Source organism: Melopsittacus undulatus, chromosome 3 (genome assembly GCF_012275295.1).
Source record: "Melopsittacus undulatus isolate bMelUnd1 chromosome 3, bMelUnd1.mat.Z, whole genome shotgun sequence".
Classification (NCBI taxonomy): domain Eukaryota; kingdom Metazoa; phylum Chordata; class Aves; order Psittaciformes; family Psittaculidae; genus Melopsittacus; species Melopsittacus undulatus.
In genome coordinates this window covers 11,447,875-11,475,661 of record NC_047529.1, presented here as the reverse complement: position 1 = coordinate 11,475,661, position 27,787 = coordinate 11,447,875, and the positions used below count along the sequence as shown (strand labels likewise).

The window sequence follows — 27,787 nt, the reverse complement described above, 5'->3', positions numbered from 1 at the left end:
TCTGGCTGAAAGATGCAATTTCTTTGTGCATTTTTGACATCAACATGAATTCAGTTACACTGTAGGCTCTCTGTAGTTGCTTTTTAATTGAAACACTTGCTTTAAAACAGTAATCGCATATGCAATTAGTTTCCAGCTTAGATGATCTTGAAATAATTAGTTACAGTCTCATTCAGATTCCTGTTGGACATCTTACAAATAGTAGTTATTGGCAAAATCTGTTTTGGTCCTTAGCTGTTGATGTTTTTAGAGGTTTTTTGACCTTGAAATAAGAATGTTTTATTAATTTTTATCTGCAAATTAGGAAGTTTGGTGTTTCAAAATACTTCCCAAATTTTAAAAGTTTAAGGATCATTTTTTTTTACATTTCAAAATAGAGAGGTCTTTCAGTTAGGAAATTTTTTTGCTCTTTTGTTTACCATATCCAGCCACTAGTGCTGGCAGGAGGTTTTACTTGGTCTCTTGAGTATCCATGAGTTAACGTGCAGTTCTTCTTAGCCAATACTTGCTGCCGGATCTGAGCCAGGGGTGAGCCTTTGAGTGCCTTAACTAAAAGGCTTGGTTGGTTTAACTTCCTAAAAATGATACAAATGTTTAGACTTTTGGACGTATGATTCTAGGGGAAGAATTGGTGATCTATTAATAGAAGTAAATGGTGTTGCTAGAGATTGACTTCTGTAATCAGAAGTGTTAACTTCTGTTTCGGGAGGCAGCTTGGAATCAACGTAACACCTTAAACAGATTGAGCAGGAAAAGGAGGAGTTGTTCTAATTTTGCAGTCTTTGGAACAGTTATTTACTTGTAAATACTGGTCAAATAATTTCACTTCTTATGGTCATACCTCCGTCTTAAAGCAGCTCTCAAAAGGCCACCCACATGAAACGGGACATCCCATGGGAAATGATGGTGGCAGTTTCTAATGGCCCGTGCCAGTTCCTTAGAAACCACATGCAAAAATTCTGTAACTCTGGTAATTAATGTTTTTATTTCTTAACATGCAAGAAAACCATAGCTTTAGTTTTGAAAGCTATCCACATACAGCTTACTGCTGCAAAATTTAAATGCTCCATCCCTGGCGGTGTTCAAGGCCAGGTTGGACAGCACCTTGGGTGACATGGTCTGTTGTGAGGTGTTCCTGTCCATGTCAGGGGGGTTAGAACTTGATGATCTTAAGGTCCTTTCTAACCCTAACCTATGATTCTATGACCCATGTCCTAATGTGGATATTGGAGTCTCTGTGGAACAGAAGTGTTTTTGTATCTGATGTGTGTGGAACTTGCCCAGGCAGTAAAAACACCAAAGATCATTCTCTCTAATTGCTTATGGTAGGCTACACAGAATTTCTTAAATCTATTTTAGCCAAATTGGAGGAGGAAGATTCTATTGTGAATAGTTCCATTTCCCAGCAGTGTGGTTTTGGTGAAAGATGCAGACTTTTGTTTTGTTCTGTAAGAATTGTAGAAAAAGTATTTTTTTCTCTCCTGTTCCCAGATTGAAAACCAGAACTGCCTTCTGTTCAAATGCTGTTTGGAAAAAGTAATTATGCAAAAGGGAATAGGATCTGTTTTGTAGTGGGATCTGATTAAAACTGACGATGGTGTGCCTGTGGATTGGAACTAGATGATCTTACAGTTCTTTCCATCCCTAATCATTTTGTGATTCTGTAAGAAGCCTCTTGCATGTTTTTAGTACAGGAATATATTGTTTAATATGGGAATTTGTTTTTTGATGTGTTGAAGCTACGTTTCAGGCAGCATTTGTCAGAGTTTTATTTGAGTCATGCTTTTTTGCATCTAAGAATGCATATAAGTTTTACACTTGTAGTGCTTCAGAATAAGAAAGGATAATGCAGTAGTTTAAGGTATCCTCAGTAATGCACATACATTGTTGTACAGAGATTATCTTTGATCTCTAGATAGAGGTATAAGTAGGTCATGGAACATGACTAAAATCAAAGGGAGGGTTGGTGCTGCTCAGTGTCCGTCTTAAAATTTTCTGATGGCTGTATAGTTCGTGAGGACAGGAGCTGGAATTTGAACTCAAAAATTCCTAGTTTCCTTCATCAAGTTTACTGCAAGTGTGTTTCTCTGGTTCTTATTACTGATCTGGTTTATTGTTTTACATGGAGAGGGGGAGATAGCACTGATCTTGTGTCCGCTTAAGGAAGTGTGGGATGTGGAGCCTGGGTGCGTAAAGGTCTTCATTCAGCACATCTGTCATAACAGAGAGATGGTGTCTAGCACTTCACTTTCTTAAACCAGCTTTCAGATGCATTGTTAAGTCCGAGGTGCAAATGGGTTTGATTTCTAACTGGTTTGTGTTTATTTACTTGGCAGTTGTAAGGCCTCAGCTCTGCAGGGAAGAGGATCAGCATAGTGAGTTCACTGTGGGTTGGGACTGAGCGGACTGTGCAAGCAGGTTTGTGTGGTGCCTGCTCTTGCCATGGGCTGCTTGGGGGAAGCAACCTACAACCTCTTAAATGTAAGGTCAACCTCTAAACTTAAAGCTTCTAAAAAACCCATAAATTCATTATTGTTAAAATGTAGAAGATCAAATACTCTGGGGAGAAATAAAAGAATAGAAAAAGGAAAATCAGGCATCTGAGAAAGATCCAACTCATGGTAGCCTTCTTTGAACTTTCCGCTATGAAGCAACGTGCTCCACTCTTTCCACTTACGGTTTGTCTGAATGGCTTTGTTAGCCTGTACTCCTCCCTGCCAGTTAGCCTTAGCCCCCACTAGCCAGGCACAAAAACGTGCTGTTAGTGGTATTCCAATGCTCTGAACTTACTTGACTGAAAGTTGGTATTATGCAAGCAAGCTTTTAGATGGTGTTCAGCAGCTCCTATTTTCTATAGGCATTGTTTGTTATGGCATTCTGGGAGGTGTTTCTAAGCTCTGATGTGGTAGGGTATCTAGGGTAAATGTGTGGACTAAGCATTGCTGCAATAAATGTCTGCTTAAAGGGAGTGTCTATGATTATAGGAGAGATAAGATATCCACTTGATCCTTCTAGTGCAGTACTCTTAACCCCTCCTTGAGACAAGCAAGGCTAAATTGGATCAGGCAAAGGAAAGCTTCTACATGGAGGGCAGCTGGGTGTAACAAAGAAGTCAGGGACTAGTCAAAGCATTCGCCTGTTACTGCCAAAAGGATGTTAAAGAGCACAGTTTCTGAAGACTGAGGTCAGTTTGTGTATTCTGCAATATAAAATTCTGTTGCAGAAAGCTTTAAGAAAATATTTTGTGAGATAGTCCTTTTGAGTTTGTTTTACTAAAGATTCTTTACTGCAATAACTCCTTGTAAAATGAAGTTGAATCTGTCCTTGTCACTTGTTCTGAATTATGGATGAACTTGGGCTTTGTTTAATCCAGCTCATTCTGCAAACTTCATTTGTGTTTGGCTTAAGAAAACCAAGTCATCAGTAGTACATACTACACATTCCACGCTCAGCCTCGCAAACAGATGCTGTGCAGATTCAGTGTATCTGACTACACTTATAAAATAGTAATAGTGTCTTGCTGTGTCCCTTTTTGTTTAAACCAACCAAAATCAGAGTAGTGCTTCTTTTGAAAAGCAAAGCATAATCTTGAGACATAAGTCTTGTAGAGGCCAGTCTGTTTTAGCTGCAGATGTATTAAAACCCCCTAAAATTCAGCTCACCAGGAAAATCCTGCTCTTTCAACAGCTTGGGTAGTCTGGAAAAAAATATGGAGACCTCTGGTGGGAAGAAATTAAAGAGAATAAACTAGGTTGGAAAAGACCTTTAAGATCATCAAGTCCAACCATTACCCTAGGACTGCCAAGTCCATCACTAAACCATGTCATAGGGCCTCACCTATGAGGTTTTTGAACACTTCCAGGGATGGTGACTCCAGGTGCCCTGGGCAGCCTGTTCCAATGCCTGAGCACCCTCTCTGTGAAGACATTTTTTCTAATATCCAATCTGAACCTTCCCTGATGCAGCTTGAGGCCATTACCTCTTGTCCTATCACTTGTTACTTGGGAAGACACACCAGCCACCTCCTGGCTCCCTCCTCCTTTCAGGCAGTTGTAGAGAGCATTAAGGGCCCCCCCTGAGCCTCCTCTTCTCCATACTTAAACCCCCCAGTTCCCTTGGGTGTTCCGCATCACACTTGTGCTCCAGACCCTTTACCAGCTCCGTTGCCCTTCTTTAGCCCTGCACTACCACCTCAATGTCTTTCTGTAGTGAGGGGCCCAGATCAGAACACAGGATTTGAGGTGAGGCCTCACCAGTGGCCAGTACAGGGGGGTTATTACTTCCCTGCTCCTCCTAGAAAGCAGATGTGGAAAGATGTGGAAGTGGAGGGGTCTCAGCTGTGGTGTCCTCTTGCTGTACCTGTTTTAATGATTTCTCGTTTGAAATTTCCCAACCTCGCAGTGACTACTGGATGGTTGCAGTGAGGGAAGAGCAAGCTTTGTCTCAGTTTAGGGACTTGATGCATATTCTGCATGAGTTAGGCTGGGAGAGAGCTGTTTTGACTCAGGCAGTCTGGCGTGGTAACACCGTGAGGTGATTCAGAAGTCTGTTCACAGGCCTGATGTGGGAGTCTGCTGTGAAGTGGGAGCAGACAGGCTAGGCCAGGTGAACACGTCAGCCATCCTACCTTAATTTGTGGTGGATGTGACTTGGCATCTTGTATGTTGAATGATGTCTGGGTGCAGAGTGTTTTGAATACCCTTACCTTCCACTGTGCAAGTTAAAAGGGGGTGGGAAAGAAGCCCCCAAGTCCCTTTCTGAAATGCAGATCTTCACCTCTTAATGTACTTCATCTTTTAATTAGCTCAGATGTGTTCTATCTGCATGGTATTTTCTTCTTGATGTTTCTGGCTTTTGCAGTCAATGCTGTACCTTTGCTCAGCAAGAGGGCTCATTTGGCAAATGCATCAACACATGACATCATTCTTACCAGTGTCCCTGGGCCTGTTTAAAGCATCGTCAGTGACTTGACTGTACTTCCCAGATTTGTAGGCAGCTGTGGAATTTCACTGATCATGACCAACAGGAAATTCAGATGGAAAAAGCTTTAGTACAAGGCTTGCAAAGGCTGTTGTGTGGTTAATTCCTTGGCTAATGGTAGCAGGTCCCAGAGCAAGGTTTCACTGCAAAGAGGCTTTTTTTTTTCCCATGTAAAATGAGGAAAAGTAATATTCATCCCAAATGAATGGTGGTATAGAAGTGATCACATTTATTTTTAAGAGACCAGTAGAGAGCCTTGATAGCATTCCAGCAGTCATGTAGAAAGCTGTGTGCTGGTGGGGATTGGTTCCTAATGACAACCTTGCGTGTCATGCTGGTGTGCACAATGCAGAGGGGACAAAAGGTTATTAGAAAAAAACCTTATCAGAAGTACTTTGACATTACTGCTCAAGTAATTATTTTTATCCTTCAATAGGTGCATCTGCATGCTATTGTGCTAACCCTGCTGCTTCTCTTGATAATTATACTCTTTTAAGCTTGCCTCACAAAAGTAATCTAGCAGCCTGTAGTGGTTAATGCAGTTCAAATCAAACACAGTAAGGATAAAACAAGCTCAACTGACAAAAAAAGGGAGGGAAGGGGGATAAGACAAAACCCAACACTAGAGCAGTTTGATGCCAAAGCAAGCATGCAGACAAATAAGCAGACTGTTGAGTGTCCATGTTCATACAAAAAAGGTACCTTGTGTGTTACAGGCATTGAAAGATTATTCAATGTTATTAAATGTAATGATACGTTGTTGCAAACAAATACTGTTACCTGTTTTCTCTCCTTTCACCAAAAACTTGTTAGTACTTGGTGTTGCTGTTGGTTTCAGTGGCCATAATTAAGTGCATTTGCAATTCTTTTCAACAATAGAGTCTAAATGTTAGTCTTTTACAGACTTTTTCTGGTTATCAAAGAGTAACTTTGGTAGACAAATAGGTCCTGGTTAATGTTACCCACTTCTGCTAAAAGGTTTACAAAATGAGAGCTAACAGGAGACTGGTAGCTTTGATGTCCTTCTTTCACAAACGATTTTTGGAGAGTTCTACAATCAAAATATTGTGCCAAATATTTCCTGGAATGATCAAAGCAAACCTCAGAAGACCTTGAATCTTGCACAACGTCCTTTTCAATTGGCAAAATTTGTGACATTTAAGGTAAAGATCAGATTACATAGTTGGTTGTTTTTTTTTTTTTTTGGCTTTTATTACCTTATTTAAGAATTGTGGATATGGAAAGTCTGATTCTAGTGTTTTATCACTTTTTTTGTTTTTTAAAATCAATTGTTTTAGTGGGAGAACTGAAGATCCCACAATCATGGCTTCTGTCTGACAGGAAAAGCAGGCATGGTTTTGAATTATAGCTGTTTTATTAATCTGTATTTTAGTTCTTATTTTAGTTACTTAGTGTGCAGGGCAGTGATGAAGCTCTTTTTCTGAGCCACAAACTCTGAAATCATAATCTTCCCTGCTGCTTTGCTGTGTAGGTTTCACTTATAAAGAATAAAATAAGTTTACTACTATAAACTGCCTTTCTTCCAGAACAGTTTCTTGTGAACAACATAAAAATGAGTAAATAGCAAATACGCATTTGTGATAAGCTTTATAAAATATGATCTTTTAGGTCCAAGCTGGATCTTTCAGTACTTGCCATGTATCCCTGCCTTTCATGGTACTAGTGGCTGATACCCCAGTGCTGGTGGCATTCTGCGGCTCCCCCTTCCAGTGCCTACTCCTCTCTTGGCAATGCTGTATACTGGCATAGGATGAAGTGTAAAGCACCACCAAGGCGATTGTGTCAGATTCCAGTACAGCGCTAAGTACTCCCACTGAGAGGTTGGTGGTGTTGAATTGTATGGATCGAAGCAATTACTCAGCATGGAGATGTAGCTCTTCATCTAAAACCCAGTTCTTTCCCCAACTCCAGCCCCGTTCTCCTAGGATTAGCAGTGTGTTGTTCCTTACCTTAAACATACTCTGCTGAAGAAGTGACTATCTAAAAGTCTTTGATGGCTTTAAAGAAATGAGAAATGTTGGTTGTGCAGCACAGGAAATGAATTTTATATTACTTTATTTCCTAGCTGATCATTAGTGTTTGTTCAGCTTGCACCATTGTGGGTTTTGTATATGATCTCTGAGCTTGAAAAGTAAACTTATAAAGGATACTAAACCTGATCTTCAGCTTGATTCTGCAGAAGTGTTTTTATTTGCTTTTGTTACTGGTTAATGAGCAGCCCAGGTTTATGACATTGAAGGAGGAGAAAAGCCTGAAGTAAGAAATATTACTGAAATGCTTCGAATGAGCAAAGTGCATTATGTGGTTTTCGCCATTTCCTAGAACTGAGGCATTGCTAATAACCTTGAATGCTGGTTAAAACATGAGCTGGGCTTTTTGTTCCAGAAGTCTTTTGGCATAAAAGAGCAAGGAACAGATTGTGGAAGGTTGCTCTTGACTTCATTTGTAAAACAGTTCTGTGGAGATATTTTTAAGTTGTTGCATTTGTGACTTTCTTGAAGAAAATCCCTTCAGAACCTGCTGTTCTTTCTGATTTGTCTCAGTTAAGCTTAGTAGGGAAACTCATCCTTTGGGATATTTACTACTTTTCTCATTTCTCCCCTTTCCATTTTTCTAAATTTTCTGCCTCCATGTTGTGATGACCTTCCTTGTTTTGTTTGAACTTCTCTTGTACTTGAAGCTGAAGGAGCAGCGTATACTTAGTACTTAACAAAATAAATATACTGGTGCAAAGAGCCTAGGGGAGCAAGTGCTGCTCATGGTTTGGTCTTCCCAGGCAGAGCTGAGACTCTGGTTGGGTTTTTCATGTTAGTGTATTTCTTTATATTCCTGGCAGAGAGGGAGGTCTTCAAAACTGGGAAATAAATCCAGGTTTGGTGATAACTGTGTGTGTATGTGATGCAGATGCAGCTCCCACTGGTGCATTGAAGTACCAGCTGTTTCTGAGCAAGCAATAGCATGGTTTAAATTAAATAATTTGAATTAAAGAATTTAAATTAAATAAGGTCAGCTACCAATGTGGGACATGTGCATACCAGTATCACAGCAGACAACTGTTGTTTTACTGCCCATCTCTGGTTTTCCGTATTTCTCCATCCAGACTTGGAAGGATTTCTGTATTGAGGCATGATAACCCTTGACAAATTGTTTCATGCTACTTAGCTTTACAAAATAACCCTTTTTTTTACATATAGCCTCTTCACTCTCTTTTATTTTTAAGCATCTGGCATAGCTACGGGTCTCTTCGAGAGTACCCTGTAATGAAAAAGTATCCGCATTGCAGGAGTGCACATGTGGATTCATTCCTACTTTGGATTGATTCACTTTGGCACTGACACTCCTCTTTCTTTGCTTTGCTCTGGTGTCTTGCTGCTCTTGGCCTGTTTGTTTGCACAAACATTGTGTGTAACTGTCCTTGGGCCATGTCCATTGGGGTTAGCCTCCTGGTTTAGAGGCTGGCACCATATGGAGCTGGGTGTGCTGCTTCACTCTTCCTGCTTATGGCATGTTTCTCCCCTGGGAAGAATGTGGAAGGTTAGGTCCAGTGCCATTGTAACAAAAAAATACTTCTGATGCCAAGATAAATAAGACAAGATCAAAACAGATCTAGAGTGATAAAGTGGCATCACTGTTGCTGAAGCTGCAGGAAAGGAAAGAGCTGCGTAGAATCCTTCTTAGCCTCCCTCACAGGATCTCTGGAGACCTGAGTGCTCTTCTGATGGAAGCTTGTGGAAATTTACTCTTGAAATCCATGTGTTGAAATTCAGTATTTTCATGAACTACTAACTATACTATCAAGAATGTATTTTTGTCTCCTACATGTTTCTGATAGCTGGTGTTCCTGAACACCTGAGCATTTGTGTGACTCCTGGAGCACAAAGCCCTACTCTTGGAAGGGAGGCTTAACTTCAATGTGGCCACTGGTACTGCAGGAATTTGTCTTCTTTTAACTTTTCTTTTTCCTTCCCTCCTCTACCTTCCCCTGCTTTTGGCATTATTTTTCTTTTCTCTCAGAGTCAAGTTTAGGATTGAATGAGTCAAGGTTAAATTAAATCTGGTTCAGAAGCTAGTTTCTGAAATGAGTCAGCTTTAAAGTGTGAAGTGAAATCCCTCCAGAAAAATTGTTTATCACAGGCATGGGTTTGGATTGCTTTGCTTCAAGGAAGTTGCCTGGGGGTGTTTTTTTTTCCTGGTGGCACAAACACAGTTCCCAGCAATGTGAGTAGAGGTGTGTGCCAACAGATGAAAATCCTAATGCACCCAATACCAAGTGAGCAAAGAGCTTTCGAAGTGCACCACCGTGATCTCATTTGCCAAGCAAGGTTTTGCAGGAGAAGCCCCAAGCAGAGCCAGCCTACGGTTTAGGTCACCTAAATGAGCTGTAAGGGTGAATTTACACAGCTTAAAATGCAGTAGATGATCTCACTTTCAATTTATTATTATTTTTCCATCATGGAAATTAAGGGATATATTAAGGGAGAAAGGAACACTACAGAATAGCAAATAAAAGCTTCTCTTTTCATGTTCTTCACAGCACCTACCTTTAACTCTGTGGTTCAGAAGAACTTTGGTGTTTAAATCATGGCTGATGCATGAGTTTTATCGTAGCCTGCAAAAAGAATAAATAGGGAAGGTGGCCAGCACTGCAGTGCTTAAAATGACTGTTAAACCAGTTGGGTTTTCATTTGAAAAGTTAGTTATGAAGTAGGTGGTCTCCCTGTGATGAAATATGAAGATAGCAGTGTGAACACTGCTTTTTTTATTTAGAATACTTGTGTGGATTTTATTTTGGATGCAATCTGCATCTGATTTGAGCACATTGTATCTTGACTTTTTCTCAGTACCATCCATATCCCTTCCCCCCATTTATATATATATATATATATATATATTTAACACAAAAATCTTATCAGCATTTTTTAAGTGGAGATTCTATCCAGAAGCATGACTGAATTTGCAGTCAGACTTCTAAATGGAATTTGGGTCATCAGCCAGAAAATGAAGCCGGAATGGAGGGTCAGGAGTCTCCGGAAGAGGGGTCGTGGGTCTGAAGTGAAACCAGAAGTGTAGTCATAAGATGGGAAGTGTATCATCATTGAAAAAAGAAAAAAAAACTCGCCTGGATGTTAGATCAATATAAAAAATCAGAAACAGCTGTAAAGCTAATAAGGTAGAAGTAACAGGGCTTTAACTATTAGCCAAGAAATAAATCCTCAGACATTTAAAGGGAAACTGATTTGTGCTGGAAGTGCCCTTTATTGGGGTTTCTATCTACGTTCATTACAATTACAAAATAAATAATTGCTTGGAGAGCCACTGAGTTTCAGCAGGTTTGTCCTTATGAATTTTTAGAGGAAGCGCTGATTTATCCATCTGTGGTCATCCAAGGAGATTTTGAGGTGTAATATAAGACTTGATCCTTGTATTTGAAGTATTCAAGTAGAAACAAATAATCCTTTGGTGATGAAGAAGTGAAATTGCCTGTTTTCTTTGCTAATTAACAGTACCTTTTCAATATGTCTACATGGAAAGTCAAGCTCTCATTTGCACTGATGTTTATTTTGGGTACCGGATTGTTTCCAACATATCTTTAAAGAGGCTGGATCCTGTTCTCTGCCCCATGAATGAGTTTCTGCTCGGGTGTGCTGCTGTCTCTGGGGAGGTGCCCACAGGCAAGGAGAGCAGGAAGAGAATGATGACATTAGTGTCCAGACTGAAGGACAGCCTTTTTCTATAAATACGTGTTATTTTTCCTGTTAAATGACTGATACAGAGAGTGGTTTTTAGATGAGCTATTTCTAAGACATAATGATCCACTAAGGATGTCATTATGTATTGCAAGAGTTTTAATATAAACTGTTTACATATGGATCATATTGTAAATTAAGCTGTTTCTTCCTTATCTTCAACAGGCAGCCAGATAAACTAGTGGTGGTTTGGACAAGAAGAAGCCGAAGAAAATCCTCTAAGGTTAGTCGATTGCTTAATAAGTCCCAACTTCAGTGACAAGCATGGTCAACTGTTTGAGGGACTGGTTTCTTGAGCAGTCAAATAAATGAGGAATACTTTAATTGTTTTTAACTCATATAATTACTTTATCCATATAGTTCAGAATAAGCTGCTGTTGATGTCAGTGCTAATTTATGGAAACACTTAACTCTTATTCCAGCTTCAGTTATTTGTTTAGCAGAACTGTATCATCATCAGTTCAATTTCAGTTATTAATTGCTAGACATAATTAGAAAGGAGGCTCTGGCTCACTACTAGAAGTGTATTAAACATAATTAAAAATAAGTAATAAAGAATCTGACCTCTTTGCAAGAGGAAGATAAAGTCTGGGTAAGAGGCTATGTCACAATTTGAAAATGCTACAAATAAAAGCATCAAAGTGGGCTCTTTCAGCCCAGTAGTGTATCTTTGAATTGAATTTTAGCATTTTATTTCCACAAACACTGTGAGGAAGCCTGTGAATTTGTGTTTTATGGCTGATGACTTGAAGCTTCCCTTTCCTCAGGCTACTAAGTGAAGTCTGTCCAGTATTTGGGCATTCATAAAGCCTGTCTTGTATAGGGTTGGGGTTCTGTAAATATGTAAAAGTTTTCAAGCAGAGTAGCCTTCCCTTATGTGAACTTCATCTGACTTTTAATCCTGCAGTAAGAAATCTAAAAGCTTTATGAGATTACTATCTCTCTGTTAAATGATGCTCAGTTTTAAACTGCTGAATTTTACTGGTAAGATGCTGGTAAGACTGGTAAGTCTCTGTTGAGCCTCTTGTGGGTCTAAGGTGAAGGAAAAGGCAAGAGTCTGGGTGTGTGGCTTGGCTTCCGTAGAAAATGAAACTTAAACCGCCCCCCAACACTCACCGTTTACAGAGATTGAAATAAATGGCAAGCATTTCTAAACTTATTCAGCGTCTAACGTGATAATGTTTTCTATATTGACTAATAACAGTCCTAGTAGTCAGTTGTTATTGCCTAGGGAGACAAAGAGCCTATTTCATGTGTACAGTGGGCAAGCAAAGGCCATTGAATGCTGGTATTATTGCAGGTTTTCTTTCGTTACCTTTTGTTCTCTAGCATAGGGCTGTCCCCATCTATTCAAAAGCTTGAGAAAGGCAACACAAATGACTGGGGCAAAAGAAGTGTCCTAACCACTGGGCAGGTTTGCAGGGGCATGCTTAGTTTCCTTCCTTCTCAGGAGCATCCCCTCTTTGAGCTAACTCAGCCATATTTGTTCATCCCCTTTCCCTACAGCTGTTGCCTCTTACCCTGGTTGGGCTTATGGCAAGTGGTCTTGTCTGGAAATGAAGTTTTCAAGCTCAGCCTTTTAATAATTCTCTAACATTTCAGTTAAATATACATGGTCTGAGCTGCTTTTTTTGGTGTATGCATGTGAGTCAGAATGTGCTTTGAAGAACTCTGGGATGGTGGAGAGAGGACACCCATGACAGAGAAGCTATCTTGAAATAATTATGTGCTGAAGGACTTAAATGTTTAGAAAATGTGATACACAGTTTCCTACCCTACTCAGGAGAGGCTTTGGAGTTTTTGTTACTGGTACTTCTCCTTTTCTGATGTATTTTTCCTCACTGTCATGCATAGTTGCTGTATTTTGCCTTTTAACTTGAGGTCTAAGCTGTTTTATCTAAAGACTAATTACTGACTGAAAGTGAGTGCACAACCAAATGCCTGCTCTAGTGTGTGCATCCTAAATTCTGCTTTAGGATATAAAACCCCAAAAGTGATGCCTGGTGAGTAAATAAGGATGTGAACATAGTGTGGCACTTTTCACAAGATAACTGTTTCTGTTCCATGTTTGTACTCTTTAGGAAAGCCAAATGGACTATTCCTCTTTCATTTAAGGATAAACTACCTCAGCTTACCTTGAATTTATAGCATGGTGTATAGCTAGGGAATAACTGCCGATGTATGGAATCTGTTGTGATTTACCCTATTGAGAACTTCTCTGCTTTGGCTTAATTTAATTTCTGTAGAACAGAGAGCACAAACATAATATTGAACAGTAAATCCAATACTTACATGATCATTGTAACCCTGAAAAGCTTGGTGAGAAGTAAGGTATTTGTCCATGCATGACTGCTTTGATGAGGTTCAGAACGTGGTTGGATAAAGAAGCCCTAACAGAAGTCCAGTAGGACTTTGTGAAGCAATATGTTTCTGCCTGTAGTGTTATGGGCATGATGCTGTAGGCTCCAATGGCAACATTTCACTGAGGTGAGAGGTTTTTCTGACAGTAGTTCAGCTTTTGGGGCTTGAAGTTTTTTCAGCTGGGCCATAAAGTTCCAGGATGCATCTTCCCATGAGTGTCCTCTCTTTTGATCACCAGCCAGTAGAAGCAACTCTTGGATAAACCGGCACATTTACCTGAGACTCCAATGTCTTTTGTTAACTAATTCATGCTTAGTAAGACCCCATGAAGGTACTGTGAAAGAGGCTGAGTGGCCCTAAGGCGAGGGCAGAGGATAGAGTTAATTTTGAAGCTTAGGTGGTTGGAACAATTTGAGCTGTTCGGGTGTAAGACTGAAGATCAATAAGTGTTCTTGATCTGTTAGTCATCCTGCCAGTAAAATACTTTATTCAATGTATTTCTTTCATCTAATTGCTTTGTTGGAAACAAATCAAATGAATATTTCCTTTTATTCTTTATGGACACTGGGTTCAGCGAGTACAAAACATTAACGGTTTTCAGCTTCTTTGAGAAGGAAGAGGAGAGAGATGAGGACTTACCTTGCTGTAAATATGTTGTAAAGATTTCTTCAGAGGTTATGATTTCTGAACTTTTAAGATCATTATGGATAACAGAGGATGTCCCTTACAGATAGCTCACAGACTCAAAGGATTATTGAGGTTGGAAGAGACTGCTGGAGGACATCTGGGCCAACACACCTTCTCAAGTAGGGCCACCTAGAGGTGGTTGCCCAGGACTGTGCCCAGATAGCTTTTGTGTATCTCCACATGGGAGACTCAACACTCATGGCAACCTTTGCCAGTACTTGGTCATCCTCATGGTGAGAAAGTGTTCCTGATGTTCAGAGCGAACCTCCTGTTTTGCTTTGTGCTCACTGCCGTGTTGCTGGGCATCACTGAGATCTGTCATCTTTGCAAACCTTCCTTCAGGCATTTATATACATTAATAAGATCAATCTTCCCTTGAGTCTTCTCACCTCCAGGCCAAACAGGCCCAGCTCTCTCAGCTTTTTCTCCTATGAGAGGTGACCCAGTCCCTTAAACATTTTCATGGCCCTTGGCTGAACTCTGCAGTAGCTGTCTTGTACTGGGAAAGTACAAGAGATACAGTAATCAAGAATGTGGTGCAACTTGGAAGATGGTATGATGGTGCTATGGACATATGCTGGGACTGGCCTGCTTAACATAATATAGCTTTAAACCATTGAGATGATAACTGAGTTATTGATGTCCTTTGCAGCCCTGATTTTTGTGGTTCTCTGTGATTCTCATGTCTTCTGGCCCACGTACTTTCTTCCCAAGTAAACTACAGTGGTCCCTTAATTAGAAGAAATAATGGGAGACAACATGGGCACCAATCTAAATATTTTAGTAATGGGAAACCATAGGATAGGAGCTGTAGATATGCTAAGTTAGTGTTGAAAATGAAAAGCAATAGCCATTTATGAAGAGCATCTAAATGGCAGTCTGATGGATGGATTCAGGACCATAAATGTATCCAGTAGTTACCAGCCTTAATGTGGGTTTAAGTTACAGCTCTAATCTGGGATCTCCCATCTCTGGGCAAGTCTGATTTTGATGCTTTTTGAGAGGGGTGTCAAGACACAATAGCTTTGTATGTTTGGCATTATTGTGTCAGGGGTTTGTAGAAGATGGTGATTTGCGGTCTTGCTATATTTGACAGAACTACTGAGCAATCCTAGAGCCAAAATGAACTTTCAGCTTGGAGAGGGGGCAAATCGTCTGTTTTCTGGAGCAATTGTCTGTCTTCAAAGTTGGATATGTGGGGCTGAAGGTGGAGCTTGTAGCAGTGGACTTGCTTAACTTTTCCTCTTTGGTAGCTTGTCACACTGGCATGTTGGCTGCAGGTTTTCAGGCCCTGGGATTTTGGATTTGCCCTTTCATTTCTTCAGTGAGGGAGGAATGCCTTTGTTCTAATGTAGAAGAAGGGAAAAACGTGTTGTAAATGTGTTTACCTTCATTTCACTGAGATGCTCTTGCATTCCTAGGCTTTGAACTAAGAAATTTCAATTTGAAAAGAGATGTTGCCATGATGTCAAGGAGGTACTTTCTGCTCTTCCTGTGAACACGTACAGGCTTATGGTTGAATTATACACCTCTGAGGAATTAAATTTGCACTTGCTTCTGAGAGCCTGACAGAATTATTCTTCAAAGATCCTTTTTGTATCAAAGCTGAAAGAAGGTGCCTTGCCTGTGATTTCAGCACTCCTGCTGCAGGTTTATCAAAAACTGTTTAAACACAGAGAAGGCACAATGTTGGGAACAGGGATAGGGCTTGAGCAGTATGAGCAGCGTCAAGAGGAACAGGGGGACAGGGAGTAAAAAGGATCTGTATGGAGGGAGTAAAAAGGATCCCTTGTCCACAGCAGCATGCCCAGTTTTTTTTCAAGGATACACCATGAATAAAGCAGCAGTTGGGTCACCTGTGTTGCTGTCCTTGGCAATCTGTTGCCTCTTCTGGCTACTTCATTGCCTTGCCTGTCACTACCAGCTTCTTCAATGACTGGGGTTACAAAGGCATGTTGTGATTCCAATATGCTGATGGCTGCCTGGGACCCGTACAGTTTTGTAATGACACTCCTGGGGCTTCTCACTTTGTTAGTGAAGTAACTAAATGATATTGGGTTGCAAATATAAGTGGTCAAAAATCAGGATGAGTCATTCTGATGGTTAGTTTGTACCATTTGGGGCATACGTTATAGTCTTCAATAAGACACTTGCAAGTAGATTTTTATAGCATTGCTGCCAGCAGACAGTGGTTAGGGAGAGCATGAGGACTGAGTGGGGAGTGGAACTGCTTAATCAATGAAGCTGCAGGGTGTTTGTTAAAGAAGGTATATACAGCATGAACAGAAAAGACTGTCTCACTCTTACACAGTTAAATGCTGCCTTGGGGAGTTCAGTTTTGTATCATCCTCATCTACAAAGTTCCTGGCTGAGGCTAGATAGAATATTAAAGCCAGATTTGATGTGTCTTTCTATTTAGTGGGTGTCTGGGTCATGGGATCTGATTTGTAGCAGTGCTGAGCAGCCATTATGGCTGAAGTGAAAAGTCTGCTTTGGAAGACAAAACAAAAGATTTCATGCTTAATCCCTATAAAGTTAAGTCATTGCTGATTTAAGCAGACCATACCGAATCAGAGGAAATCAGCTGTTCTTTCAGGGCTTGTAAATTTGGGACTATAATCCCTTTCCTTTTTACAGGTAGCCCATAAGTTAGATTTTGGTGGCATTTTGAGGTTATACAGTGATGGATGTCCTAGGAAACCATGAGAAAAACACACCCCACTGAATACAGTGTATTCAGGATCTTGTTGGGGTGTGTGTTTGTTTTAAATATGAAGCCCAATGGGTAAGGACAGAAAGTGCTTGATGAGAAGGGGAGATGACTCTTCATCTGAGCATCATCTGTTGTGGACTGTGAATAGGGTAAGGTTTGGTAAAAGAAAGCATGAATCATATATTTAAGGAATATGTCATGAATGTATATGTGTGGAAATTAAGCTTGAACAGCTATCCCAGTGCTAGAGAATCTGTTTCTTAGCAAAGATGGGTTTTTGCTCATTTACCAAGCTTATAGAATCATAGAATAGTTAGGGTTGGAAAGGACCTTAAGATCATCTAGTTCCAACCCCCCTGCCATGGGCAGGGACATCGGTCTTTCTGTAGTTTTTCAGCAGTAATACATGGATGCTTAGTTCTGGTTGTAACACATATGTATGCTGATGATTTGAAGACATTCATGGGAAGACCTGTGGGAATCTGCTAGTTTCCTTGTCCCTCCTCTCAAGGGACACTGACATCAGTGGGTTGAATGAAGGCTGCCTGGTGTTTCCAGGGCTTTGAACTTTCTTCTTTGGACTGCATCCCAGGGTGGGAGTGCGACAGGAGTGTTATTCTGGTGCCCAGCCTCTCTTAATTGGAGGGCCAAACGCAGTGATTTTAAGAATATCATGGGGATGCAGCTGTAGTCTGGAGTACAGTCTTTAATTTGTCTCCTCCCTTTGTGATGGTGAGCTATGATACAGAGGAAGAACAAGAAGCCATCCACAAACTGCCAGTTGAAGTTTCCTTTGGCATGGGGGAATCAGAAGCTTTACCCAATCCATAGCTTTTCCAGTAGGTCTGTTAGCAGTGGGATCATACTGATCTCTGGCTTCCCCCAGGTAATATATGGTTTTGGTGGGACTCATCACATAGAGCACACTGGATCAGTGCTTGGTCTTCACAAGCCATGCTGCTGGCAGGGAGGCACCAGATGAAAGATCTGCCTGCTTAAGTTCACCTCCTCCTCTTCAAGGAAAATATTCATTATTTCTTGCCTCTTCCAGTCTGTGTTCTGCCTAGATAACACTGAAGAAGAGGAATTATTCTTACAAGCTGAGCTGCCCTAGGCACTATTGGAACCAGTCAAGCCTCCTGCTTGGTTCCTGTGCCCTGAGAAGCCTGTCACAGAGGCAAGTAGCAGAGCTGGTTTGATCATAGGCACTTGACAAGAGTTTTATCAGGGAACGAAAAGGAGCAGCAGCTCACTGGCTCCCATTAAAGCCACTCCTGGGGCTGCAGGTGGGGAGCAATAGTAGGTCTGTTTCTGACTCTTAATTTTAAAAAACAATATTGAGGCCTTGGCTACAGGAACATGTTTTTGGTTCATAAGTATAAACTGTTCCATAATTTGCAGCAGGCTTAAAAATATTATGGTCAGCTCTAAGATCTTATAGGACAGTAGCAATCAATTATCCTACAAAACAGAGGCAGGATGAGATGAGTTGGTAGTGGAGAAGAGAGAAAGCAGATGGGTAACAAAGCATCTGTAAGGGCAGGCTTTTGAAATAATGTGGTATATTAGTTTTGATGAGTCAGGAAAGATTTTTGTAGAGACAAGAAAGTGAGTTGGTCACGATAGAAATGGCACATGTGCCAGGTCGTGAAATCCCATACATACAGGGCCTGGCGAAGTGACTACCATAATGTACTAGTTAGCTGGTTTGCCCGCATCTGCCTTATTTTCTTCTTCATGAAGTGATGAGCAGCTGGTGAAGACATTTATTAACTTCATGTTTGGAACCAAAATTCGTGATTTGAGACTGTCTTCAACTTTATCCGGTTTTATTCAGATTTGAAAGATCACTTTGTTTATGTGCTATTACGGAGACAGTTGAGCAGTGACTGTGAGGGAAGGTTGATGTTCAGTCTCTCTCATGTTTTGTTGTTTTTAACCTTCCCCAGGAACTGGCTAAAAAAATCTGATGTAGGTTTGTCTGGTTTTTCTACCCAAAAACCTCCTTTTCCATACTGTAAGAGTCTGACACTGGCTTTGCAAATGTTTATACACTTTATATTGCAGAGAATTGATAGTAACTGGGGCTTTTTAGATTGGAGGAGGGTGCTTCAAAAATGACAGTGTTTACAAATTGCCTGCTGTGTTCAAAGTTCTGCAGAAATGTTATTTGTATTTTGGAGACCAAGTTTGCCTGCAGAGTGGGAGGCAATTTCATGTGATCAAGGTCAGCCCCTGGTGGGTAATTATAAAGAAAGGTGGTACACAAAAGGCAGCCCTCAAGTGAGCTAGTCTCATTTTCTGTTCAATCAATGTATTGCCGTCAGTTGAACTAGATAATTTAGTACAAGAGTTTCAGCAGGGCTGGGAAATGTTACTTCCACAATTAAGCCACTCGTAAAATTAAGACCACTCTTGTGCTTTGCAGCAGAAAGTACTGGAGAACAAGACTTGAGTTTGCTTAGCCCGTGCATGAGGTGAGAGATATGAGAGACCGCTGTTTCATACAACCAAAAAGTGGACACTTGGCAGGAGTGGAGAGACTGACCTCACTGATAACAGCTTAAGCATTACTAAATGTTGAGAATGCAGACAACTATCAGAGTGCTGGTTTTGTGTTTGAAGTTATTGACTATTGAAGGCTGCTTGACAACAGATTTGGTAATTTCAGGAGTGTATCAGTAATTTGGGGTACAGTTTGTAAGCCCTTTGGTGTGTTCTATGTGCTTTATCATACGGAGCTCTGAACATTTTAATTATCTGGCCTCTGTAAGTTGCTGATTCTGATCTATTTTTAAAGACACTTCCCTTCTCATTGAAACCAGAGGCCAAAACTGCAGAGGTGTCTTTCCATTTCAAGCCCAGCAGAACAGTTATGATGTTCACAACATCATGTATTGGTGATGTGTGGTACATTGCAAAGCCATCTGTATGGGATTGTAACTGCTGTTATTTTATAGAGAAAACTGGGGAAATATCTCAAAACTGGGTAGCCTGAAGTGCCCATGTGAATCTGTAGGCTCACTTCCATGTCCTTTCTTGAACAGTCCTCAGTTTTGTGCCAGAGCAATGCTGTAGGTTGGACAATGTCATTCACAGCCCTACTCTATTTATAGGGTATTTCAGCAACCCCTCCTGTAGCTCCTGTTTCCTGATTTAAAAGAACTTTCATGCTATGTTGTGTCCTGTCATTTTCCACTGGCAGGGAGGAGAGGAGTTGCCTTTCTCCTTGAAATGCAACAGAGCATTCCTGTTTCTTTTTCCAGGCCATGGCTCTTGTCCCTTGGATGCATCAGATAAGTCTGGCAAAGGGAGGGCTGTGATTGAGACATCTGCTGCTGCTGGTCACTTCTGCTTAGCCACTTCTATTGCCTTGGCTTCAAAAACAATGGACATGGCTAGTGAAGGATAGTAGGAGATAAGAAAAAAGTGGGTCTATAAGGCACAACCCAAGGGGAAATCAAGTTAGAGGTGAGGATTAGGGTGGAAACGTACTTCGTGAATGCAGCACTTCACCTTGATACATTGACTGACTGAGCCCTGACAGCAATCCTCTGTCTGCAAGTGCTAGGAATTCCACTGTGCAGAAGTGGCGTGACAGATCACACATCAAAGTCAAGGCTTGTAGTTTGGAAGCTGAAAAGGTTTTTTGATATAGGCCAGATGTAACTTCAAGAAACTGCAGCACAGAGGTCACTGACATGGGAAATATGTGTTAGAATAACATTTTCCATGTTAATTTTAAATTATTGTTGTTGTTAGCCCTTCCTCTGTGTTTTCCTCCCTACGCTTTTCCTTTCCCTTTCTCCTTCTGAACAACCCAGATGTCCTTTTGATGTTACCTTTTTTCTGTCATGCTGTTTGTGTGCTGCAGTGTTTATTTTTTCAAAGCCAAAGGAGGACTTAATAACATTCAGAACAGCTTTGCTTTGAAAGCTCACTAGCTAGGGCTTGCCTCCTGGTTATTGCTTTCAGTGACAGACAAACATATATATCCATGTGTGTGTTTATTGTGTTTCACAAGCTTTCCGGGTGGGAAGCAATGCTGATCAAGGGCTTGAAGTAAAGCTTTGCCTGCACCAGTGAATACTCATTTTCTAGTTTTTGTCTGTAAATGGAACAAGTGATCCTCAACTGAGCAGACTGTCAGTGCCTGGACCTTGGACATCAAAAGTCTGACATATTTGTCAGGATTGGTCAAAAGCAGCAGGAAAATGCAGGTTCCAGACAGGCCATGAGTTCCTATTAGCTTTGTGAAAACTGGTATTTGGAAAGAGGATGGAGTGCTCCTACAGAGGAGAAGTTGATTTATCCTACAGGGTGCTACATGAGGACAGGCTGGCTCTGACTTCTGCTTTGTGCGTGCTGAATATTGCCATCAGGCAAGCTGAGAACAATCCTGGGAATTGCAGATCCTGTGGAAGGGAGATGCTGGAGTGGCTGTGGTAGGGGTACAACTGCTATTGTAGGGGTACAACTACTGTGATGTGTTTTGCTGCTCACAAACCATCTTTTTCTTATGAAATACACTTGCGGAGTGAAACTATGAACAGTGTTATTTGCTCAGCTATTCAGAAATACATCCAGGCCTGCTTTAGATTAATGAGATTAGGCTGAAATTTGCAGAGTTCAAAATAGTGGAAGTTGGGTTTTTTCATGTTGCCTTTTTAAAAATTCCTTTCTTCAGATGCCTCAAGTCATGTTATTAAAATTTACTCTGCAAGCACAAAGCATAGAGACTTACTGAAATTTCTAATCTAACTAGGTGTCTCAGGGAGCTGGGATTTTAATCAGTGCACCGAAGAGGGAAAGACTTGTGATAAAACCACAGCAGAGGTGGCAGTGTACAGCAAGGAAGTGAAAATAAGGGGATGGAAATGTGGGTGCTGTGTACCTGTAGCTGTGGAGACAGGTAGGGCTCTCTTCTCTAGTGGCTGTGCATGTTGGATTCTGTCAGCTGCTTCCCCATTCCTCAGCTTCACATCTCTTCCCAGCTCCTATCTCTCCTTTTGTCCTTCCTCTCCTTGTCCCTGCTGCCTTAGTGGTTATTGTCACCTGCAGTTAATCTGCAAATCTCTGCTCTGTGAGAATTAAGGGACTAGAGGAAGAGTGAGTCCACTGATGGTACCTGTGATGCTGAAGTGGAAGAGTGGAAAAGAGTGGAAGTCCAGCTGTGAATGCAGGAGGGCTTATGAAGCAGCAGCCACATATAGTGGGGCTGTCAGATATGAACCTGGCATCTGGAGCACACACTGCTTATAGTACCCAGCAGCAGAGAATTTTTGCCTCTCTGTGATTGAATGGGACTGTTTTACCATCTTTGTCTCCCACTTTGGTGTAGGAAAGTCATGTTTAAAGTTGCTCAGGTTACCTGAGGGTGCTTGAGAACCTGAGACACAAGTCCTACTAACCTTAATAAGCAAAAATTTAGTCTAGTAAGCACTCTTAAGTTTCGAGTGTTGTAAGGAGGATAAAACTGCAGTGAATGATGCTGTAGGATTAAAAATAGGAAAAAAACCCACCCCAAAAGAAAAACCAAGTTAATTGGCTTCAGGTACATAGATTGTATGTTCTTTTCTGGTAAAAATTCCCCAGATTTCTAATAGTGCCCTTCCTCCTCAGCAGTACTCTAGCATCAGCATCCCACTGTCATTTGTTTTACAGCATCACAGAACACATTAAGTTGAGCTTGGAAAAAAGCATACTTAATCTGAAACAGAAATGCTCACCTGTTTGGTTCTTTTTCCAGCACTAGATGTTAAAATGGAAGTAAAGACTATACATGAAACCAAATTGATACTGAAAGGTAGACAAGTTCTCAGTCCAACTGTTGTTGTTTTCATTAGCTTTTTTTAGGTGTAGGTACCATAACATATAAATTCTTAAGAATGTCAGTGTTTTAATTGCTTTTAATCTGTATTATAAATCATTGTTTTTACTTTTCTTTTTCTTAAGTAAAGCTGTCTTTTTGCCTTATTTAGGTGTAGATGTTAAGCCTGCACTAAGTGCTGTAGTCATTTGTTCTTTAAATAAAAGCATTCCTTCATCCAGGTAAAACCAAAATAAAACTTCGCTTGCTACAGAATATCTGGCTTTATGGCCTCATTTTTTCTGCAAGGCTCTGAGCGTCCTGACCTGTTCTATGTACTTACAAAAACAGAATTTAGGACCTTGAGAGGAACAGCTTTAAATCACTGGAAAAAATCCAACCAAGCCCGTTAGTGATCTGAGTTTCCTTACTGTCATTCTTAATGATGTCCTTTATGGTCCTCAGTAGAGTCATACATTTTGGAACACAGCCTTTTTGGAGTCAGTGACATATTATTTCTACCTACATGCACTGGGTCTTGTGGGAATTGAATCAGCACTTTCATAATGGCTTTAAGATAACTGTTTCTCTTCTTCCTTCAGGCTCACAGCTGGCAGCCTGGAATCAAGAACCCGTACCGCGGGGTGGTGGTATGGCCTGTTCCTGAGAATGTTGAAATTACTGTGACGCTCTTTAAGGTATGAGGTTTTTAAAACAAATTCTTCTCTATTTCATAAACAGCACAGGAGAATGCTGTTTGGAAATGTCAGATTATAATGGCAAGGCCTAATCTTGCTGGGTTTAAGTCATTAACTGCACAACCTTCTGTCCTCAGCTTAAATCTGGAAGAGAAGGATGGTCTGTTCCCTGCCAAAGCTTACTTTTGTAGTTTAGTTAGCGCACTGAAATATCCCATTGAGCTGATTATGGCAAGTCATTGGCATAGAATTTAGTACATGTGTAACTGCGCACGTAGTACATGTGTAAGGGCTTGGCAAGGGTTAGTCTGGTTGGTTTTCTTTAAATACTGTCCCAGAAGTTGTCAAAACAGTCATTTCTAGACTTCCTTGTTCAGTTGCAGTGTAGTGACCCTATTTCTTATGCTATTGACTAGGAAACAGAATCTAGCTCTCAATTTCACAGTATTAATATGCCACACAAATGAGTGAATGCAGAGTACTGGAGTAGTACAGAGAACTATGAGATTTTATGGGGGATTTTTTTAAGAGCTGGATTTTTTCTGTTAAAAAAGAAGCTTTTTGTATGGCTGTGAAGCAGGAGGAGCAACTGATGGTTATGCTAGAACTTATTTCCTAAATATCATTGGGCAAAGTCCTTTCTGCAGAAAGATAACAATGCAGCTTTGCATGTGTGACAGTGTAGGAGGCTGCCCTGGAGGCTGAAGATTGCTGGGATTTTCATTGCATTAGTTCGTTCTTGTTCTTTGCTCTGGTGTCTCCAGCTACACTCTGGTGGTTGTTATTTATAACTGCTCCCTTTACAGCTGAGGGCAACAGTAACATACTTTTTTCTAATTAGTAATATTTATAATTTCTTTGTCTTGGGGACTTCCCTGAGCCGCTGCTTGGAAGTGGCTTCTGATTAGCTTTAGAATGTGAATTTATTACTTGGCTCATTAAGCCTAAAAAGGCGGGTTTTCTCTCTTTTTTTTCTTACTTTTTTCTTTCCCCCTTGGGGTCACCAGTGAATAGAAACGTCCCAGGTTGGCAGTGATGCTGTCATAAACTTGTGTCTCCTCTTAGTAGATATATAGTCTTCGACTGAAGTTCAAAAGTTCACTAACAAAAATTGTTTGCCTTTGCATGCTTCAAGGGCCTCTGCTTGGATTAAGAACTTTAGCACAATTGTGACTATGCTGCCTGCCTTTATAATCCGAATATGGTTATGTAATGCAGCAAATGTTGCTTGGTATTTGGAACACTTAAAGTGAAGCAGAAATGTGCACAGTTCTTGATTGTGTATGTGATAACATGCTACCTGAGGAATGAGAAATTGTTTCTTTTGGGTGCAGCCTTGTGGCCTTGGAGTAAAACTGTCTCTCAGCCTTCTGCCGCCTCACACTACCTTTTTATTCCTGCCTGCACCAGTTCAGGGTTGTGTTGAGTAGCACAGCATGACAATCTTACAGTTGTGCCACTGAGACTGAGGGCTAGGACCATATAGTGAGGTGAGAGAAGGGCTTCGGGAGCTGGTGTTTGGTATTGCTATAAGCTTTATTTTACCGTGCAGGCAGATCTGTTCATTGGACTTCTCTTCCCAAAAATGAGCCTGCCCTTGCAAGGGTTGGTCTGGTAGGAGTATGAATGACCACTCTGTGGCTGTGCCTTCTGGCAGTGGTACATACTGATCTCTGGGGGTGTGAGCACTGGGTGTTAGAATCAAAACACTGTGATCACACAGAGAAGCATCATGTGGTCAGGGAGCTCTTAACGTAAATCTGTTCTAATTGATCCTCTGGCTCCTCAACATGAAGTCCTGTAAGTGGCCAAACCCACTTTTATGTCTGTGAGGATATGCAGGTGTAGTACCGAGCAGTGCTTTTTAAGCAAGCTGGGTAATGTACCAGTAGTGCTCTATCTCTGAAACCAGCAGCCTGCTGGATGAATGAGCCGAGTGATACGTGATCACAGGCAGAATATGGTGTTGGCTCAGTGCTACAGCAGCACTTGAGCTGTAGAGTGGGGCATGTCCTAACACCCAGAGAGCACTTCTGTAGCTCATATAGTCTGGGCAAACTTGGTCAAAAAGAACTAACTGGTTTTTGCACAGCTGTTGCGTTGTGTAGTCATTGCTGAAGTAGTGGGAAGGGAAGTATGCAATAGCACCCTCCAGCAGCCTTTCTGGGAGCTGACTTACAGGTCAGGTATTTATGCTGTTCCCTCCTCTGGAAGGAGGGAGTCAAAACCACTGAAAGCGATATAGGTAAGACAAGGACTGCTGCTCATCTTGCAGATCTGTCGAAGTCTTCTTAGAAGATATGCAAAGGAGAGTGACTGTTGGATATCTGGCACTTTGTAGTAAGCATGCTTAGCATGGGCATGTTGTTTAACAAACAGTACTTGTCCTCTTTCATTACAACCCGAGAAGCTAAGGGAAGCTGCAGACTCTATGTCCACACTGGCAGAGCCCACTGATGGGAACAGCTTTCTCTGACAGAGCTTTGTAGCAATCACAGATAACAAATTAGGGCAGCAGTGCTGTTTGAAATAGAAGTGCAGGAAAGGGAAAGAGCAGACTCCAGAATAGACAGCTACGTGTTTTGGGAAATGATTCACACAGTAGTGGCTGTGCATTCGTAAGTGGCTGTTGAAATGTGTTGCTGGTGGGATTAGGAGATAAGTCGAGGTTTCAAGTGCTGATGACAATGTTAAGAATATCCTCTCCAGTAGTCACCCTGGACACTTGAGAGCTGGCTAGCAAAGTGCCTGTGACCAGTCAACAGACAAGATATTTTGTGTTATCTGCACATCCCATTTTGGGTGTTAGCTTGTTTCCAACAGTATATTTGTTATTCTTAGGCAAGCAAGTATTGCTGAGACTGTAACCTTCATTTAGAAAAGTCATTTCAAATAAATAAAAACTTTTTGTTTCATTTCACTTAATAATGTGCTGCTGGTACGATTTCATAATGCTCTGGAGTCATGTGGGGAAAAGCATCAAATGGATATATTGATTCAGCTTCCCTTGACTAGCTGTAGCTCCTGCCTAGCCAGCCGGCTGAAGTGCTAATAACATAAAAAGTTCCATCTGTTCCCAAAATTTTAAGTCCTTCCTTTGCCATGCCCTATGTTGGTGTTTGGTTATGCTGTGGGTTTTTCAACCAAAATGGGGAGAAAGAAACAATGTGAAGCAATAAACTAAAACAAAATAGTGCATTTGAAGTCCATGATTTGTAGTGCTTTCGTGGAAAGATCCACAGATGCCAGAAAAACAAGCTGAATTCCCATTTTTTGTTGTTTCCATGGTTGCACTCCAGAAGTTCATTTTTTGAGTCCCTGCATTAGCAAGGTTTAGCCATCATATATGAAAGCTTGTATACTTTTCCATGGCTTTCTGTACACATACCTGTACCAGCTGAGAGAAATTTCTACTGCCAGACAAGCCCAGTGCTTTTAGTGAAGTGAACATCAGTTGTCCTGTGAGGAATTAAGTAGCAACATCATTATTTACTAGCTTAAAAGCAAAGTGAACTTCCCAAGCAAAACTTTATTCTTCTGGAGTAAGCATGGACTTTGCTTCATTGGATTACAAAACCCACTCATTTTGTCAGTAACAGACACTGTTTATCATGCTAATGTACTATTGCAACAACAGGGAAGATTTCCAGCTGTTCTTTCCCAAGTTTGTAAAAGATATTTTTAAAGGCATAGCTTTCTAAGCACACAACAAATTATTTGAGTAAAATAAGAACAAAACAAATGATAAAAGGAGAGTTGTATTGTTGAAAGTATTCCCATCCCTACTTATATCTCTGGAAATAAATCTGATACAATCTTTCTTGAAAGCCTGAGTCAATCATATGCTGAGATTGTAGTGCACTAGCAGGAACACTGCAGCAGAGTCAATATAGTGTCTTAGAGAAGGAAAAAAACCCTTCGATAAAGCAATTTCCCAGAGCAAAGAGCAAATCCAGGTTCAGAACATACTTGTTTCAGTTTAGGAGAGGCTATTGTCTTGGCTGGACACTATGGAGAATATTGATTGTATAGGAGGGAGAAACAGCCCTGTAGAGAAGACGTGTGTCACACGTAAGAATCAAAAAGCTCATGGAAGTGAGCACTTTTGCACACTACAAAATTAAATATTCACTGTTAGTGTGGGACTAATTGTAAAAAGTATATTTAGGAAAGGAAAAAAGTCAATCCTTTCTAGCCCAGAGGCTTCGCAGGGAGGTGAGGGCTGTTGAGGGTGGTGTGGTGATGTACAGGGACAGCTTTGGCACTCTGCTCGGAGCTGCCTGATTTCTGGAAGCTCAACAAAAGCTGATCAGAGCTGTATGTGATTTTCTAGACTAATCAAACCTCTGTAAACAGCATTGAAAGCAACAAGAATTGGGTCAAATTTGGAGTCTTCTGCAGCTTCAAACAGCCAAATACAAAAGCTGAGGACAGATGCTGGAGTACCCAGAGCATCTGCTATAGGTCACTGGTAGAGGAAGATCACAGACCCTGTCATCATTTGATCTGATTCAATATGACAGCCCTTAAGTAGTTATTCCCCAAGAAGAAAGACTGAAGATTAAGGCTGGTATGAAGTGATCTAATTGAAAGGCAAGCTTCAAAAGCCAGGAAAGCTTAGGGAGGAGGCATGTGGAAGGAAAGGAGGAAGGGGCTAACAGTCTGAAGATCTTCTCCACTCTCTCTGGCTGCTAATGAGGAGATGGGGCAGTGCCTTGTTTGCTGATACATCTTTCATTCCTGTTTCAAGATGTACACAAATAACTCTGAA

The 27,787-nt window shown here is 40.9% G+C and overlaps 1 protein-coding gene across 8 annotated transcripts in view; it reads left to right on the top strand.

Moving 5' to 3' along the window:
* Positions 1-27,787, top strand: part of EHBP1 (EH domain binding protein 1) — a 223,812-nt gene that overhangs the window by 21,419 nt on the left and 174,606 nt on the right. For all 8 annotated transcript variants that reach the window (XM_031047567.2, XM_031047566.2, XM_005147433.4 and 5 more), the window contains 2 exons: positions 10,914-10,971; positions 22,921-23,016. In XM_031047567.2, coding sequence (XP_030903427.2) covers positions 10,914-10,971; positions 22,921-23,016 — 154 coding nt within the window. The remainder of the gene's footprint in view (positions 1-10,913; positions 10,972-22,920; positions 23,017-27,787) is intronic.